Genomic DNA, 17,120 nt, shown 5'->3' on the forward strand with positions numbered 1-17,120 from the left:
AACCTGACAAAGTGTTCTTAAACCTCACTTTTCGTCTTAAAGAAATAAACTGGAGAGTTTCTTGAAAAATCGTCTATTATTGCGAAAATAATTCCCCCCCCCCTTTAAAGAACTCAACTGCTAAGGAACCCATCGTATTCAAATGCAAAAGATCTTACCGGGCGTTGGCTTGAATCTCCGTTACAGGTTTAAACGAAATTCTCCGATTTTTTCATTTTACACGGATAACAATCTGACATATTTTTACTTTTGATATGCAGTGAAAGACAGTGAAGTACAGAATCACACTTTTATTATTTATAATATACTTTTTGTCTTCATCCTGAACATGTTGATGCCAAAATTTAAGACTCAAAGTGTTCTAAAAGTTAAAATGTAAGGAAACTGATGAGTTTCAAGGTTGTAAGAGTTTCAAATTCTACTGTAGTTCTCGAGTATCTACTTTTCTAAATGAGCATGTCCTTCAAAGCGAATAAAATATGACAAACAATGCATAATAATTTAAATATTCTACTTTAAATTTAAAAGCTGTAATTTTGACGAGAACGAAACACTGCCAGATCAGAAATGAAAAGCCGAAAAATTTTAAAATATAGCCAGGCACGGCCTGAACTTAAATATGTTGGGAAGACGTATAATCTCAATTTGCCAAATGGAACTTAAATATTTGCCGATTAATAAAATACTGGTGAATGCACACATTAAGTACGCACAATTAAGTACAATATCTAATGAAATTTGGTCATTCGAAAATTTAAAAATTGCAACATTACAATTATGTCCCCAAATTTGCCGAATAGCCAGACAAAATTTTCCCAATATGGCATTTTTGGGGAGGTCATAGAGACTTCCCGTGACCTCCAATCGAGTGCCTTTAAATATAGTTTCTAAAATTATTTTTACGTTCACAAGTTTCAATGGTACTAGTGCAATTTTCCTGAAGTAAAACTTTAATTTCCTTCTGACGCAAATATAAAACTTTTAAAACACAAGGGTTTCGTGTTTGTATTTTAAAAGGCTTATTTTTTAAGTTATTTATTTATTTATTTATTTATTTATTTATTTATTTTAGTTCTTTATTGATGATTTTTTTTAATTATTATTATTTTACTTTCGACCGATAAGTATGAAAGCTGGCTCCAGATTTCAGAGAATTTTGAGTCGTTCAGACATCCGAGTATTGTATTTAAAAATATCAGTAAATTGTATACTGTTTGCATGTCTCTCTGTCACGTTGTTATTTTATTTATTTACATTTTATTCATTGAATTATGTACAGAATATAAAAACTACTGACGCTATAACGCAAAGTTTTTCAATAAAATGGTTAAATGCAAAATGTTAAAGAATTTAAAACTGAACATAAGAAAGAAAAAAAACAGAAGAAAGAAGTCAATCGCGATATGCTAAAAAATCACTAGAGAACATAAAAATTTAAATTTTAAGTACGGACATAGTATATAACACAAAATGTAATCGTACACAAAGTTTCATGTTCTAATAACTTTAAATACGATCAAGAAAGGAATTGATTTATTTTTAAATAAAATTTGAGTTTCAGAAAATGTTTAAAAACTATCACACGTGCAGTAAAATATTCAGAATCACAGCAACTACTCAGATTTTTGCTAGAAAGCAATCGCTGCAACTTAGCAACTATAAGAAATTGCAAAGTCAGCATCAACGAATATTGGGATACGAATTGCGATTTCAAAAGAAACTGTTATTTTACATACATTCTCGATGATAAAGAAAACTATATTTTGAGGAAAAGGGAATGAATAATATAACCAGCACTTACCTTTAACTTGGATTACAATGAGCAGTCCTGCCTCAGCACACCCGAATCATCAAAAAACATGGCTGCCAATATCTTGAATTCATTAGTTTCTGTTCCCGTATGAAAGAAACACCTTTTGCGCATCGTTTTGCGCAATCTAAAATATTTCTACAGTTTTTCTCTGTTATTTGGCAGAGCAGTATTAAACTGTAGGAAAAAGTAGTATATTACTATAAAAACAACAATTATTTTTTGCAGTGTAGAATTTATTTCTTCTGAGATTTATGTTTTAATTTTCATGGAAAATATTAGCACATGTTAAATAATATTTTAACTGAAACTACATGAATATTAATCGCACTCAAATATTTATTACCATGTGTTAAAATTATAGGAAATTAGAAGCTGAAACTGGCTCACACTTGTAAAGCCCGATAAGGTCAAGCTATTTTTTTGTAAATTTTTAATAGATTTTAAATCCAGCTTATGAAAAAGTGTCTTTTGGTAAAAAAGGGATTGTTTTCTCTCTCAAAACACCGTTTTAAATAATATCGCTGTTGATTTACATTAATAAAAAACATTTTTTTTTAATTTTACATTATTTTAATTTTTAACTATAAGTAGATATATTCTTAGAATAAGTGCACATTCCAGGAAAAAAGGTACATTTTGACCACGCGGTGTAAACATTACATTATTTCGTTCATTTATTTCTTTAAGTGTTAAAAAAACAGAGATTCTTTCTTTAAATTATTTTTACAAAACGAATTGAATAAAAAATATGCTTATTGCCTTAGATATTACACACACATCTAAAGAGAAAAGATAATGGTGCTTATATTTTTAAATCAAATAACTTAATTTTTAAGCAAATGTTTGTGTTATACTTGTTTATAGCGAAATAACAAGAACGCTGCATTTTACTACATTTTAAAAATCTTTTACATGTGTTTTCAACTTTTCAAATACTTTTAAGCAAGTACTTGAAGAAAAACGTTGTTTGCAGATTACTAACTATTTCTGCTTTAAATCGCAAGCATTAACGCTCGAAATAAATACTATTGAAAAAAAAGAATGATTTCTTGAGTTAAATTTTAATAAATTTACTAGTTAATATTTAAAAAGAAAGAATTAAAAAATTAAAAACTTCTAGTTGTTTTTTTCCCAAAACAATTTGAAAAAAAAAATAATAAGAAATGAAGGATCACGCGGAAAACATATTAATACTTTAAATAATGTTAGCTCCGGATGCAAAATGAACATTTATGTCTCAAACTTTTCATGTCAAGTTAGTTCCTGCAAGATAAAAACTTTTAACTTTGACAGAAACCAATTACCGATGTCTAGATATTACAACCCAAGTAAAATGTCGGCCCCTTACAGTAATGAATGCTTACTTGAGTTACAGTATTTTATACGCTATCATTAAAAACTGTAATTAGGAGCTTTTATCCGAAGAGTCTCTCACTTCTAGAATTCGCCTTACCCTTACACCAGTGGTGAGCTCCGGTCGACGCTGTGCACATGCGCCGCCCCAACGCCCCACGTTTGCGCCGCCGAGTCACGAATTGCTCCAGAACGGCGCCTCACTCTTACTCGAAAACTTAGTCCCGCTACTAGTACTCGCAGCTGCGGCGTTTCGGCCGCACTGTCATTTAAAGTCCCGTTCGCATCATGTGCACTTGTCTGACACTGTCAGTTTAAACTATGAATTTCAAACGATTCTGGACGTTTTTGAAATTTTGAAATTGCTTTGTAAACAGAGTGGTGCTCGGTATATTTGCTAATTAGGATGTGTCAGAAAACTTTTGAAATATTTCGGATAAAATGTGCGTGATGGAGCGGTGCGTGTGATTGTTGTTATATATGCGTAAAATAAATTGCGACCAATTGATTGCTCAAATATATGACTTGAGATTGAAGAGACTTATATCTGGAAAAGTTATTGAATGGACTTGAGCTTATATGAAAAGAAATATTTTTATTATTCAATGTTGCAGAGTTTTGAATAATTTCTAAAATTACGTGAAATACAAACTGGTTGGATTAACAATGCGATATCGCTTTAAAAAACATTCGCAGTTTTAAAGAGTTAAATAAAAATCGTTAACAAGGATAGACTTTTATGGACTGTATTATGAAAATTACGTTTTGTTTTATTTTAGGCTTGGCGGATAGTTGTAAAATGAACTAAGACCATTTCTACCGTGTTAAAGAAAATTGCCATGACTCAACCAAAAAGACAATCATCTAAAAAGTGGATTTTTCGCCTTTTGCTTCGGTTAACGCTGTTGGCTTTTGTCTCGCAGTCATATGCAGCAGAACCGAAAAAACTCGCTTCAAGAGTTGTGACTACCAAGTATGGATCATTACGTGGTTATGTGACCACGTTGCCCAATAGGCAATGGCGGCCCGTCGAAATATACCTGGGGGTGCCTTACGCAAGCCCCCCAATGGGTTCGTTGAGGTTCATGCCACCAGTTACTCCCGCACATTGGAGAAGTGTCCGGATGGCGGATCGCTTCAGTCCAGTCTGCCCACAAAAGTTACCAGACATCAAAAACGAAACAGAAGCTTTGAAACGCATGCCGGCAGGAAGGTTAGAGTACCTCAAGCGGTTAATTCCACTCTTACAAAACCAAAGTGAAGATTGCTTGTACCTCAACATATATGCACCAGCTCTAGGTAAGTTCAGTTTTTTTGATCATCCGCATTTTCTTAAAAGATGATGTTCTATTTTTTTAACCGTGTCTTTAAACGTTCTAAACATAAAAATATTTTAAAATTTTATTTGTTTAAAATAACAATTGTTTTAAGTGTCAGGGCATTTTAATCTGCACTAACATGACTTTGAAAATAAACAAATTACACATTTCAGCTGCAAGTTAAGGTCTCTTAATTTCATGCATATGAAAGATAGAAAAAATATGATATTAATAAACTTAAACTACAGCTAAAACTAAAGGGGGAAGGAAGAAATTAATTCATTGGCTATCATGAAAATACACTTTAATCTGCTTTGACAGGGCTTTGTGTTCTAACAAATTATTAACTTCCGCTTTAAGCATTTTTTCGGCGTTTTAATGGATTTCAAAAAAGGGGGGGGTTATAGGAAGATAATATTAATAAACTCAAATCACTACTAAAATAAGGGGGGGGATAGAAGATCATTCCATTGAATATCATGATAAAGAATAGAATACACATGAACTCCAGCGGGACAATTCTTTTCCAGTGAACTTTTAAGGGATATTTTGAGTATTTAATTCACTTTAAAGATATGTTCAGTATTGCAGTTGGATATGTAAATATTATTAGTGCGCATACGTGTTTTATGATTGACTAAGTACTTGATAACAGAAACAATTTCTCGAAAAAACAACTGTTTTTTTTTTGGTGCAACTATTATACTTAAAAAGAAAATGGTGAGAATTTATTCATGCAGCCATGTTTCTGATTATTTTATATGCAGTACTATTCTTTTGAAATCTGTTAAAAAATAAACAAAGAAAAATATTTGTAGTGTTATCTCTAATATTTTAAAAACTTCTATAGTTGTTGAATATATTTAAATCCAAACAATATTGCCTTGATAAAAAAATAAAGTATGATCTTCAAAATTAGTAATATGTATAGTTAGATTAAAATACTTTCACAGTACTTACACGACAATGACATTAAAGTTACAATTGTCCTTTTAATGAATGGTTTTTAACATTATTTTTCTCCCTCAAATTACAGTTGTACGAACATCTTCTTTTAAGACAATACGGAAAATATTTTTATTTAACATTTAAATGTGGACTGAGAGTATGGCTTCAGAAGAACAGGTGTTCGGCATCACCTAAAGGTAAAATAAAAACTCCAGATAGTATTCAAAAATTTTCTTTTACTCCATAGAGTATAGATTAATGCGTATATATGATTTAGTTGCAGGATATCATTAGAAGGGAAATGAAACAAAGCAGCGTTAAGAAATTTGTCTGAAGAAAATAATTTCCCCCGCAATTTCCCTTTTTCCTATTGGTATTTCTTCCCTCGTCCGCTCTTTTTATCAGTACGTGGATTCATTTAGCACAAACTGCCGCACAGGGATGTTCCTCAGATAACTTCTATTTGCTCCCATTTACGTTGTAGTCAAGACAAAAAGGGAAAAAATTCGATTTCCACATGGTGAGCAAAGATGCGAATATAAATCACTTTCCTGCAGCGTCATATACTGTTAACCAACCAGTGTCCCAGTTTCTCTTTAACTAAGTACAGCGCAGCATTATATATATATATATATATATATATATATATATATATATATATATATATATATATATATATATATATATATATATATATATATATATATATATATATATATATATATATATATATATATATATATATATATATATATATATGGAGAATTTATCCATAAGATTATCCCAAAATGCAGACATAACTTCAAAATTTGAAATCGAATGCGTAATTCATAGGTCACTTTTTTCAGCCACTGTTGGTGACTTTTTGATGACTTTTTTAGGTTGCATGTAGACGGTAGTCCATTTCAGGGCAAGCTTTTGTTTAGTCACCGACGCTCGTTTTAAATGCGTACTTTAATTTCTTCAAGTGTTTTGAGCATAGGAGACACTTGCACCATGTGTTACACATAATCCACCAAAAGACTCTCAGAGTGTGAAGTCCGGAGATTTTGGTGACTGACAACAAAAGTTCAACTTTTAACCGACTCACGCAGGCATAGGCATCCGCTTAACTGCTCTTGCGCCTTACGCAAAAAAATTTCGAAGTTCCGTCTATATTCTGTGTATTTATCGATAAATTATTATCTATTAAATAGTTAAAGGCGTTTGTAATCGCTATATTCTTTTTGAATTACCCGATATTTTATCGTTTGAACCTATTGTTGTCTTATAATGAATAGAAATGTCTGTTTCAAAATTACTAACCGCAATTTATACTGTCTGTATTAATTGTGATTAGTAATCATACTAATTATTGCGCTTAGTAATAATCATAGATTACTAAAAAAACTGTTGTTTACTAAAATAAGAGCAATTCAAAATTTTAATTTTAGAAAGCTTAAAAAAGGCTTGACCGAATTGCTTAGAATTAGATTCAAAAATCATTTATCGTGTCATGCGAAGCATTGCAGACTAAGAATTTTAAGATTCGTTTTTTCTTGTTTTTTCTTTAATATTTAAATACATTGTTTTGTATATATTTTACGCTAAAAACATAATACATAGCTGATAGAAACCATGGCAAATTGCCCTCGTAATTCTGTAAGGTGGCTAAAACTCCTTCTATATTGAGAAGGTCTGAATTTATTGCTTTAAAAATATTCCCAAGTAAAAAAGCTCATCTAAAAACCACGATTTGTGTGAGTAGTTTTGTGTTTTATTTGATAATTATAAAAGGTATATTTAAACGTGAGATATTTTTGATAAAGATAATAAATTCTAATTTCAGTGTTCTGCTCTTTTTTTTTTTTGACTTAATGAGAACTTTTAAATAACTCGAAACACAATGATTACCTAAACCAATGAAATAAATGTAATATTACTGTAAAAAAATTCATTTTGCATAAATTTTACAAAAATTGCCAGTTTAGAAAATAACTAGAATTACTCTTGTCCTTCTGTCCTCAAGGAACATTCTTTCATACTTACATTAATTTCTTAGCTAGCATGTATTAGAAACTCATAAAAAGTATTTTTTTTTTAAATAAAAGTTGAACTGTAAGTGAATGCTGCAATTTTATTGCAACTTATGTCTTTCGAAAAAAAATCTACTGAAAGAATTTTCTAGAATTTTATCCCCTATACTTTTCTAGAAGGACAGATAAGTAGATGGTGAAATAGTGAAATCGTCACGCAGACGTATGATTCCGAAGTTTTCCATTCAATTTTTTCATTTATTTTCGCTAAATATATTTTTTTAGATTACTTTGGGACACATTTCCGATTTGCTCAGCTTATTCTCATGGTGATAAAAAGCTAAGCTATCATTTTATCCACTTATATATTTATTACACTCTGTCGCAAAAAAAAAAATATATGCACCCAGAAGAAATTGAGCTATACTCACGAATCTTAGCAGGCATGTAGTTTATAAAGAGATAAGAAGATGATTAAAAATTCAGAATAAAAGACAATTTTATTAAGCAGTTACAGCGTGCTAAAGGTTACAAATCAGTAAGTAGTAAAGCCACCTCTGGCAGCTATACAAGCCGAAACACGACGTGGCATCGAATCAATTAGGTCACTTATGTACCCCTGCGGAAGATCATGCCATAATCTTTGCAACTGCGTCATTAATTCCCCTGTATACCGAGATGGCTGCAGTTGCCTTCCCAACACGTCCCATACATGCTCTATTGGCGAAAAGTCTGATGACCTGGCAGGCCATGGGAGTACGTCACATTCCTGAAGATAATGTTGAGAGAGTCGCGCAGTATGTGGACGAGCATTGTCTTGCTGATCCCGGGCGACTTGATAGCATAAGCAGAGCAATTGGCGTTAAAATGCTATCCACGTATCTCCGAGCTGCCGAAGTGCCTTGGATATCAACTAGAGGTGATTGTGTGTCCCAAGAAATCGCTCCCCACACTGTCACATCTTGTGAAATGACTGTATGTCGGATCGGAGCGCTGGCCGATCCGCCTCCACACACGTGTACGGTGATCATCAGCACTGAGACTGAATCGGGATTCATCGCTGAAGATCATTCGCCTCCAGTCTGTTACACTCCAAGCTGCCCGAGGTCGGCAAAAATCCAGTCGACACTGCCTGTGATGTGAGGTCAGTGGCAAGCTTCTTAATGAACGTCGGCTCCTTTAGCCAACTTCGACCAGCCGTCTCCTAATGGTTTCCCTTGATACCGCCGGATGCCTGGAAGGAGGTAGGTGGCGTTGAATCGATGCTAGCGACGTTGTCGGTGCCGACGTGGCCGCTCTTCTGATTGTGCGATCCTCGCGTTCATTTGCGTTCCTGGGTCCGCGACGGTAGACACTTCCTTCCGTGATCTACTGTTGCCAACACCGAGCAACTACCATATCACTCCGAACGAGGTGGCGACCGATACTCCTGTTTGACCAACCTGCTTCACTGAGGCCTATTATACGGCCCCTTTCAAACTCCGTCAGCTGTTCGTACTGCCGCAGGTTACGTCTTAGAGGCATCTTTAGTCACAATACAGTCTAACGAAGTCAACAGATTCGATTGAATAGCCCTACGGCACAAGTACTCATGCTTTTAAACTCTCTTACCTGTGCAACTCACATGCTCATAGCGCGCTTAGCCTTTTTTCATTGGCGCTGAAATTTTAATCATTTGCATATCGGCTACCAAACTGCATTTGTGCCGAGTTTCATAATTGTGGCTCTAATTCTTCTAGGTGCATTTTTTTTTTTTTTTTTTTTTTTGCGACAGAGTGTAGTTCTTCTCTGGGAGTTTTTCCATATTCAAGAATTTTTTTTTGTGTGAAAATAAACTTAAAAGAATATTTTACATTTTAGCTTGTGCACAAAAAGGTAACAATTTGGAAACAAAGAGCAAAAAACCTTTCACTTTAAAAACTATTCTCGATTATTATTTTTCACTTTGAACTATCAATGTATGCCTAAACCACTAATGTTTTTACTAATATACAAATTGAATAGCAACCTTTCAAACAAACCTTCCTTTATCTACTGTCTTTAATTGCGTGGATACTCGTGATATGATTATACAAATTAGAGTAACAGCACCAGTAACAGACATGCTTATGACATCGCTCTCAGGTTACCTCAATTTTCTGAGCCTTTTAATGTATTTAGACCTCATTTTTAAACTTTTTCTCTTATGTAACTATATCTCATATAATTTTTTGCTACTTCTGGATCATCTGAATTAGTTAATTCTATTTTTATTTGCTCAAGATTGAAAAAAAAAGTCCGACCCCCACTAACAGACACTGATAATTCTGATGATACCCAGTAACAGATACGATGAGACAAAGTCAGAGTTTTGGACAGAATTCCCAATTTCTCTTCAAAATGCGCAAATGTTCTATATTTTGAGATTTAAAAACTAATTTAAATTCAAATGAACATGAAAGACTGGCAGACCTCGTGGTGGCTGTTCATAACTTTTCGCCACTACCTTCTAAATACCAACTGCCTCATAAGTTCACTCTGATAACACTAGATGGTTACACCGTATTCATGGATGGCAGCAACTTCAGTTTTACTGGACTAAAATTATTATTATTTGAATCTATACATACGATTGTCTGGACCCTTGTCTATTTTTGGTACCCTATAGATTTATAATGAAAAATGTCAGATTAATTTTGTTGAAACGTATAGCAATAAAATCTGCAAGAATCTTCTGTTGTTCTAACAGTATTAAAAAAAATAAATGAGTAAATAAAAACATACCGCCTTCGCATTTCCGGTCATGCACAAGTACTCTAAAATAATTTCAGGAACGTTCCTGGAAAATAATGAGTATTTAGTACTCCTAATCTCTGCCAGTAACATTTCGGGTGAAAAAAAGAAAATTTCTCGCTTAAACCCCTGAACATTAAGCTTCCTGAAAGTAACTTAAAATATTTCTGAATACTTCAGAAACCTTCTCAACAAAAGACAGTCATGTTTCTGTAATAAATCAGGAATCTTCCAAGAAATTTAAATAGTTTTATAATAATGACTTGACACCTTCCTGATTTACGAGAAAAGCTTCTGAAGGAAATATGACCGAAGCTCAAGTCGAATTGCAAGCAAATACAAATTAGCTTATTTGCATGTTATTCTTTCAACGTTATAATTTCTTACAGTTTAAATAAAGTAAAATAGAAAGTTTTTGGGTGCGTGTTCGTGTGATTTGCCTTTTGGCCATATGAATCGGTCTCAAAGTAAGAAATGATGGTTACAGATGCATTTAATCAGGTTCTGATGCACTTCAAAACGTTTTTATTTTTTTAATTTCAACTTATGGCACTGAAAAAAAGTTAAAATTAGGAACATTTCATTGAAGAAAAGTAAGTATTTAAAAATAATAATGACAATAGAAACTGAAAAAAAAAAGTTATAGTTCTAAAATTTGTAGAATATTAAGAAAACATGCATGTTGCTTTTAAATAATATTCTAACAAAATCTTTCTTTATCTTCTTTTCATTGTTTAAGCAAATTTCCATCAGGGTGTAAAATTGTCCTGAAAATGTATTAAATAAAAATATTCCTCCCATTAAATTTCCACTGCTTCGCCCTAAAATATTTCTATTTTTGGGAAATAAGAAAAAATAATATGTGTATTAAATGCAATTCAAAAATTTATTTTGAAAAGGGAAAAGCAAAATCCACTCTATTCGTTGAGGGGGACATATATTCTGTAATCTGCGATTTTTCCTTCGGCGCTTGTTCTTTTTGGAAGCAATTACAGATCCGATCAATCCTGAATATTCTTTGTCACACACAAATTCCAGCAAATGAAGGACATATTAGTTCATAACGCATATTACATTTAATTAACTTAAATGCTGAGACCCGTGTGAAATAGATGCAACGTGTTTGACGTGAAAGAAGGAAAAACAAATGAATTTCTTATACATTTTTGCATAAGAACAAACTTGCCCCGTTTTCGGGGCAAGTTTACGCAACCGACTTAGACTCAAAAAACATTTTTTACGGTTAAAAACACAAGCTCAGCAACAATTGAATATATAATTTTTGACTTCATTAACTTCTTCATAAGACCACAATGTCTAAAATTTCTTAAGTTAAACATAAAAATTAGAAAACTCATTGAAAAAAATCCTCGTAAATGTGCCCCGGTCTACCCAACAGTAGTTCTTTTATTCCTAGGCTTAATCCACAGTACACTATTCTTAATCTCCATAATCAGTGTTCGAGAAAATCATTTTACTCTCAGCCAACATAAGTAATAAGAAAGCTTTAAATCTAGGTTTTATCCATACTTGCACTTTGAAAACGTTTTTTCTCCATTTCCTAGTAATTTTTATAATCGTATTAAAGCGTGCCGGCATTGTGAGATTAAAGTATTAAGAAAAGTTTTGCAAGAAAAAACTGCATTAAATACTCTGAGAATTAATTACGCGTTATCAGGGTTAGATGAAGGAAAAGTATTTTAAGGATTTAGACTTCCAAAGGAATAAGTACATCGATAGGAGATAAAATAAGGGAAAGCAAGTTGTAATTTAATTATAATGGTGTAGTAAAATTTCGCTCGATAAAGGAATGAATTCAAAGAATACGTGTTTATTCAAAACAAATTTTACTTAATGTAAACAACGGTGCATTGTATGTGTAAAATTGGACTTGTGGGAGAAAAAAAAACATTTTCACTCATCTTTTAGATGTTACATTTTTAAAGATATTTTTTAAAGATAATAAGCATTCGTAATAACACAGTGACTAACATGCAATGTACACGTGAATGTGGAGTGACGTTTACATAAAGGTCCACGTCGCATCACGTTCACAAATAGTCACTGTAATGTCGTCAGCATATTGTAGAAGCTTGCGAACGTCAGTTAGTGGTGACGTCACAAAGTGACGATGTAATGACGTCAAAATGTCATACGATGACTGGTCACAAATTAATTGTTGCAGCGGAGTTATAGTGAAGTCGCAAAAATAAAATGTCACAAATAGTTCACAGCAAGACTATCCGTCACAGTTCCATAATTTGAAGACTTGTGAAAATTTAGTTTAGTATTGATCTACTTTGCCGTGAGAAGTTGTGGTGTCAGGTCAATTTTGCTGATTGATAAATTGAGTTTTTAAGCTAGAATTTAACTTTTGTGTAAAAATTAAGTAAAAACAGTGATATAATGCAATAAATTTTCACTCATCATCGTATGCACTTCTGCATTTTAAAAAGTTGAGAAATAAAAAATAAACTTTGGATGAAAAAGAAATGTTCCTTGCCTATACAACTCATTCACTATTTTGTTTCACATCAGTAAACTATGTGTCTAAAATGGCCAAAGATAGAATTCGATGTGTAACTCATTGAATAGTATCTAGAGGCACATAGCACTTATGATTGCATAAGTAAATTGCATTTTGTATGTGTTTCTGGTCCAAAATAGCGTTGACATAATTTATGTATTTGCATTTTGAAAACATGTAAAATTATTTTATTCGCAGAGTATTTCCGAAACTCAACACACGAATCTTGAGACGTTTTATTTATTTAACATAGTGATATTTCCTGATCAGACATGACTCCTAGTTTTAATAGCTTTATCCTAATTTTATTATCCATTATAGATTTTACTAAACGACATAATTAATATTTTGAATGTAAAACATTTCCAGTTATAGTTAAGAAATTGTACTGCATCTAGTTAAAATCATAATTTAAAATTAATTGCATTTTCTTAAACTATGAGAGAAAAATAGCACCAGTATGAAACAATTGTTTTATGTTCCTAACAACCGAATTCAATTATAATTAAAATTGTCTTCGTGAATTTAAAATATTTTTCATGTTTAAAGCATTGTGAAAGCGTAAAACTATGCACACAGTAAATTTTAAATATATACATTTAATGATATTTTACAGAACAATACAAAGCATATTTTAGTAGTAAAATATTTATCATTGTTTTGACGTTATCAAGGGGGTAATGCCTTTTTTAATGAAAGATTTTCTTTTTTATAGACTACGGTCGGAGACACATTACGAATTACGTGTTTATCACGGTATTGCAGTTGAGAACGAAAGCTCAAATATAAACGTCACAATTGGCACTGCAAAAAAAGAATGGGATTTTTTGAAAATATATTTTTGTGGTTGCATATTTTATTTTATTAAATTTCTTTTCAGTATAAAGTTTTACGCAGCATTGTATTTCTTTTCTTTTTGCATCCAAACTTATGTCCATATTTAACTCACGATAGATCACATTATAAATAGGGTCAGGTGGGGTGGAATAGGTATGTGGGGTGGAGTGGGTAGTTTATTAATCTTTCGAGTTAGAGACAAAAAAATATTTATTTAAAAAAAACACTTGTGTTATTTACAATAGGTTGACTTTATTTTGGTTCAACAAAAAACTGAATGAAAACTGTCAGTGTGGTGGCAGCCTTCATATAAGTTATATTGTAAAAATCAAAACTAACTGATATCGTTAAAGATTAGTTTTCAGGATTTTGTTTGTATTTAGATAGCATTCTATTGATGTTATTTTCATTAAAGGAAGTCTCCTTTGTCAAAAAAAAAAAAAAAAAACAGAAAAGAAAAAGTACATAGATTTTAAGAAATAAAATATATATATTTTTTTAAAAGTGGGGTGGAATGGGTATGATATTAGGCTTAATGACATAGGCTGTGGAATTAAAATTTTTTCTCATTAAAAGTTATTCTCTGAAGTAAGTTGTTTATTTTATCAAAAGTTTTATATTCTGAAATCCTTATTTTATGGAGTTGTTTATGGTTGCACTAAATCTGGTTGGCTGGAAGACACAATTTTAAAAGAATGGTTCAAACTTTTCGCAAGGCATCTGAAAAGACATCAAAGCCTGCTGACCTATGAAACTGTAAAGCATGCTATCGATAATGAAATTATCATTTGCCTACCGCATAATACGAGTCATATCATGCAACCATTAGACAACGCCAGAGCTGACTAAATAAATTGAAAAACAGTCTGATCAAACTCCCACACATTCCACTAAGCTTATGTTGAAATACAATATCTACAGGAGATTGGGTGCTAGTTGAATACAGTGGTAAGGAATTTCAAAAACATTTTATTGCTCAAGTTCTAGAACCTTTATATACTTGTGCTTATGTTGTAAAGATGCTTTGATTCTTAAGAAGTCTTTGATGGGAAATTTTGTCACCTTCCTGAATAAAGTGAAAGTGGAGATTGAAGAAGAACAGATCATCAAAACCTAAGTCAGCCAATCCTCAAAAATCGTGGACTTATGTCTTTAATTGCAGTGAAATTACAGACTAACATATTTTTACCCTTATATTAATATATTTTTGTGAAAAAATAATACATAAATTCTTGTTTTCACTCTGAAATTTAATTTAAAACAATACTACCCATTTCACCCCACCCCATGGAGTGGAATGCATATAAAAACAGACTTTCAAATAATAGCTTTTTCACTAAATAATATAATTATTTCAGTAATAATAACTATGGATATTTGAATTGCGATGTTGAAATGTAAAAACTCAGTTGAGGTTTTTTACTTGTTGGATATCAAATTTGAATAGTTTAATAATTATTTCAAAAATACCTGTTTTTATACCCATTCCACCCCACGAGACCCTACTCAAAACAAAAACTCAAAACATATCACATTATAAGCACTCAAAACAAAAACTCAAAATATAACACATTATAGGCATAATCACTTGCAATTAACTCATAATCAGGCAGTCTCTTTAAAAATATATCATTTTCGCTGATTCCGTAAATGAAAAATCGCGGTGTTAAACAATATTTTCAAACTGCGAAATGAGACCGTATGTTTTCTGGGTGTCAACACTTGGCCACTCGCTATTTATTTTTACGACTAAGAGGGTGCCTTCTAACTAATTTAAACTTTTAAATTCAGGAAAAAAAAGTTGTTTTAAAATATGAGAATATTTTCGTTACTGTATGCAAAGAAAATATTTTAGAAAAATAATTTTACTTTTTATTTTTTTTTAATTCAGGTTATTTGTAGAAAAATTGTATACGTATACTTTTCAATGTTCCTCTAAAAATAAATCACAATTCTTTAAATACTACATTTTTTTTTTATAAAAAATAATATATATTTTTTATATTAAAATAATATTTATGTTTGAATACATAAAGGAAAAAGTACTAAATATATATATATATATATATATATATATATATATATATATATATATATATTCAACTACATTATAAAATACAAAACACCAAAACGTAAGTTACATTGATAAAATTATTTTCGTTTATTATTATTATTTTATTTTTATTTTCATATATGTAGAGGAGGGTGACTCACAGCGGGTAGGTCGCCCAAAGTGCGAAGACCTTCGTATGCCCCCCCCCCCCCACATGGTGTGTTAGCGATGACAAATACGTATGTTGTGTTTACTCGAACACCCCCGAGTTATTATCAGTCCCAGCAAAGCAGCAGTGAAGCGGCATGGCGCAACCAGGCGTTAAAAAATGATACATTTCTATAAAAAAAATGAAATTTTGTAACTTTTGACTAGCCGAAGACCAGCTTATGTTTTTATTGTCAATAATATTAACATTTTCTGACACTGTCCACCTATATACTACGATGGTCATTTCGTTCTTTTTAAATATAAATCAAGTTTATAATTATTGAAATAAAAAAACGTGCCTTTGGGCAAAGCGGGTATAGGATTTAATCATATATTTATTTAAAATTTCTTGACTTGTGTGCTGACTTATATTTTCTCTTTGAATAGGATACATATAACTTTAAAAAGTTATTTTTTTAGGATGGCAATTAATTAGTCTATTAAATAACTCAGTTATTTTTTTATGTTTTATAAACGAATGTACTGACTTTAAATTGGATAAGTAAAACTGTTTTATATTTTTTTATGTAACGGCAGGTAGCTAGTCAACTATTTTAATAATTTATAACTTCAGATTTGATTGGAAAATGTACCAAACCACAATTAGTTAAGCTTACCCGCTTTGGTTTCTATGGTAGGGCAAAGCGGATTTTTCACATGTTTGTTAAGTTTAATAATAAATGAATATTGGGTTTGAAATAGTACAAAAATTACTTTTATTTTAAAGTTCAAGAACCCTCTAGGAAATAAAACCGAAATTGTTGCGATTAAAATCCAAAAACTAAAATTTTGGAGCGTTCTTCAAAAACCTACCCCTTACGTTCAGTGAATCATTTCTATTTTGGCTTTATTATGAGAACATATAATTCACGAAATCATATTTTTTCAATATTAAAACATTATTTCTAACTTAAAGGTTTCACTTTTATTTAAACTCGTTTCTCAAAAATGTATATATATATATATATATATATATATATATATATATATATATATATATATATATATATATATATATATATATATATATATATATATATATATATATGTGGTAATAACTATGAAAATGCTTGTATTCACTTATAGAAGCACTAATAATTTTAGCTACTAAACATTTAATGATAACTAAACTACACATAACTAATATTTACAAAAATGATTACAATGCAGAAGTGCAGCCGTCCTGCTGCTCGTCTTTATACCACGTCTTACGTCTTTCGTCTCCTCAAAGTTATTCACTAATCAAAAAGTTTTACCGCCCTTGGCGCTGTTC

At 31.4% G+C, this 17,120-nt stretch overlaps 1 protein-coding gene across 1 annotated transcript; it reads left to right on the forward strand.

Annotated features, from left to right (window-relative positions):
- The first annotated feature begins 4,005 nt into the window (after window positions 1-4,005).
- On the forward strand, window positions 4,006-7,792 carry LOC129218274 (neuroligin-4, X-linked-like). The gene is made up of 2 exons (XM_054852505.1): window positions 4,006-4,465; window positions 7,734-7,792. Exons 1-2 carry the CDS (start codon window positions 4,006-4,008, stop codon window positions 7,790-7,792), a joined length of 519 nt encoding a protein of 172 aa, XP_054708480.1.
- The last annotated feature ends 9,328 nt before the right edge of the window (window positions 7,793-17,120 follow it).

Source organism: Uloborus diversus, chromosome 3 (genome assembly GCF_026930045.1).
Source record: "Uloborus diversus isolate 005 chromosome 3, Udiv.v.3.1, whole genome shotgun sequence".
NCBI lineage: Eukaryota > Metazoa > Arthropoda > Arachnida > Araneae > Uloboridae > Uloborus > Uloborus diversus.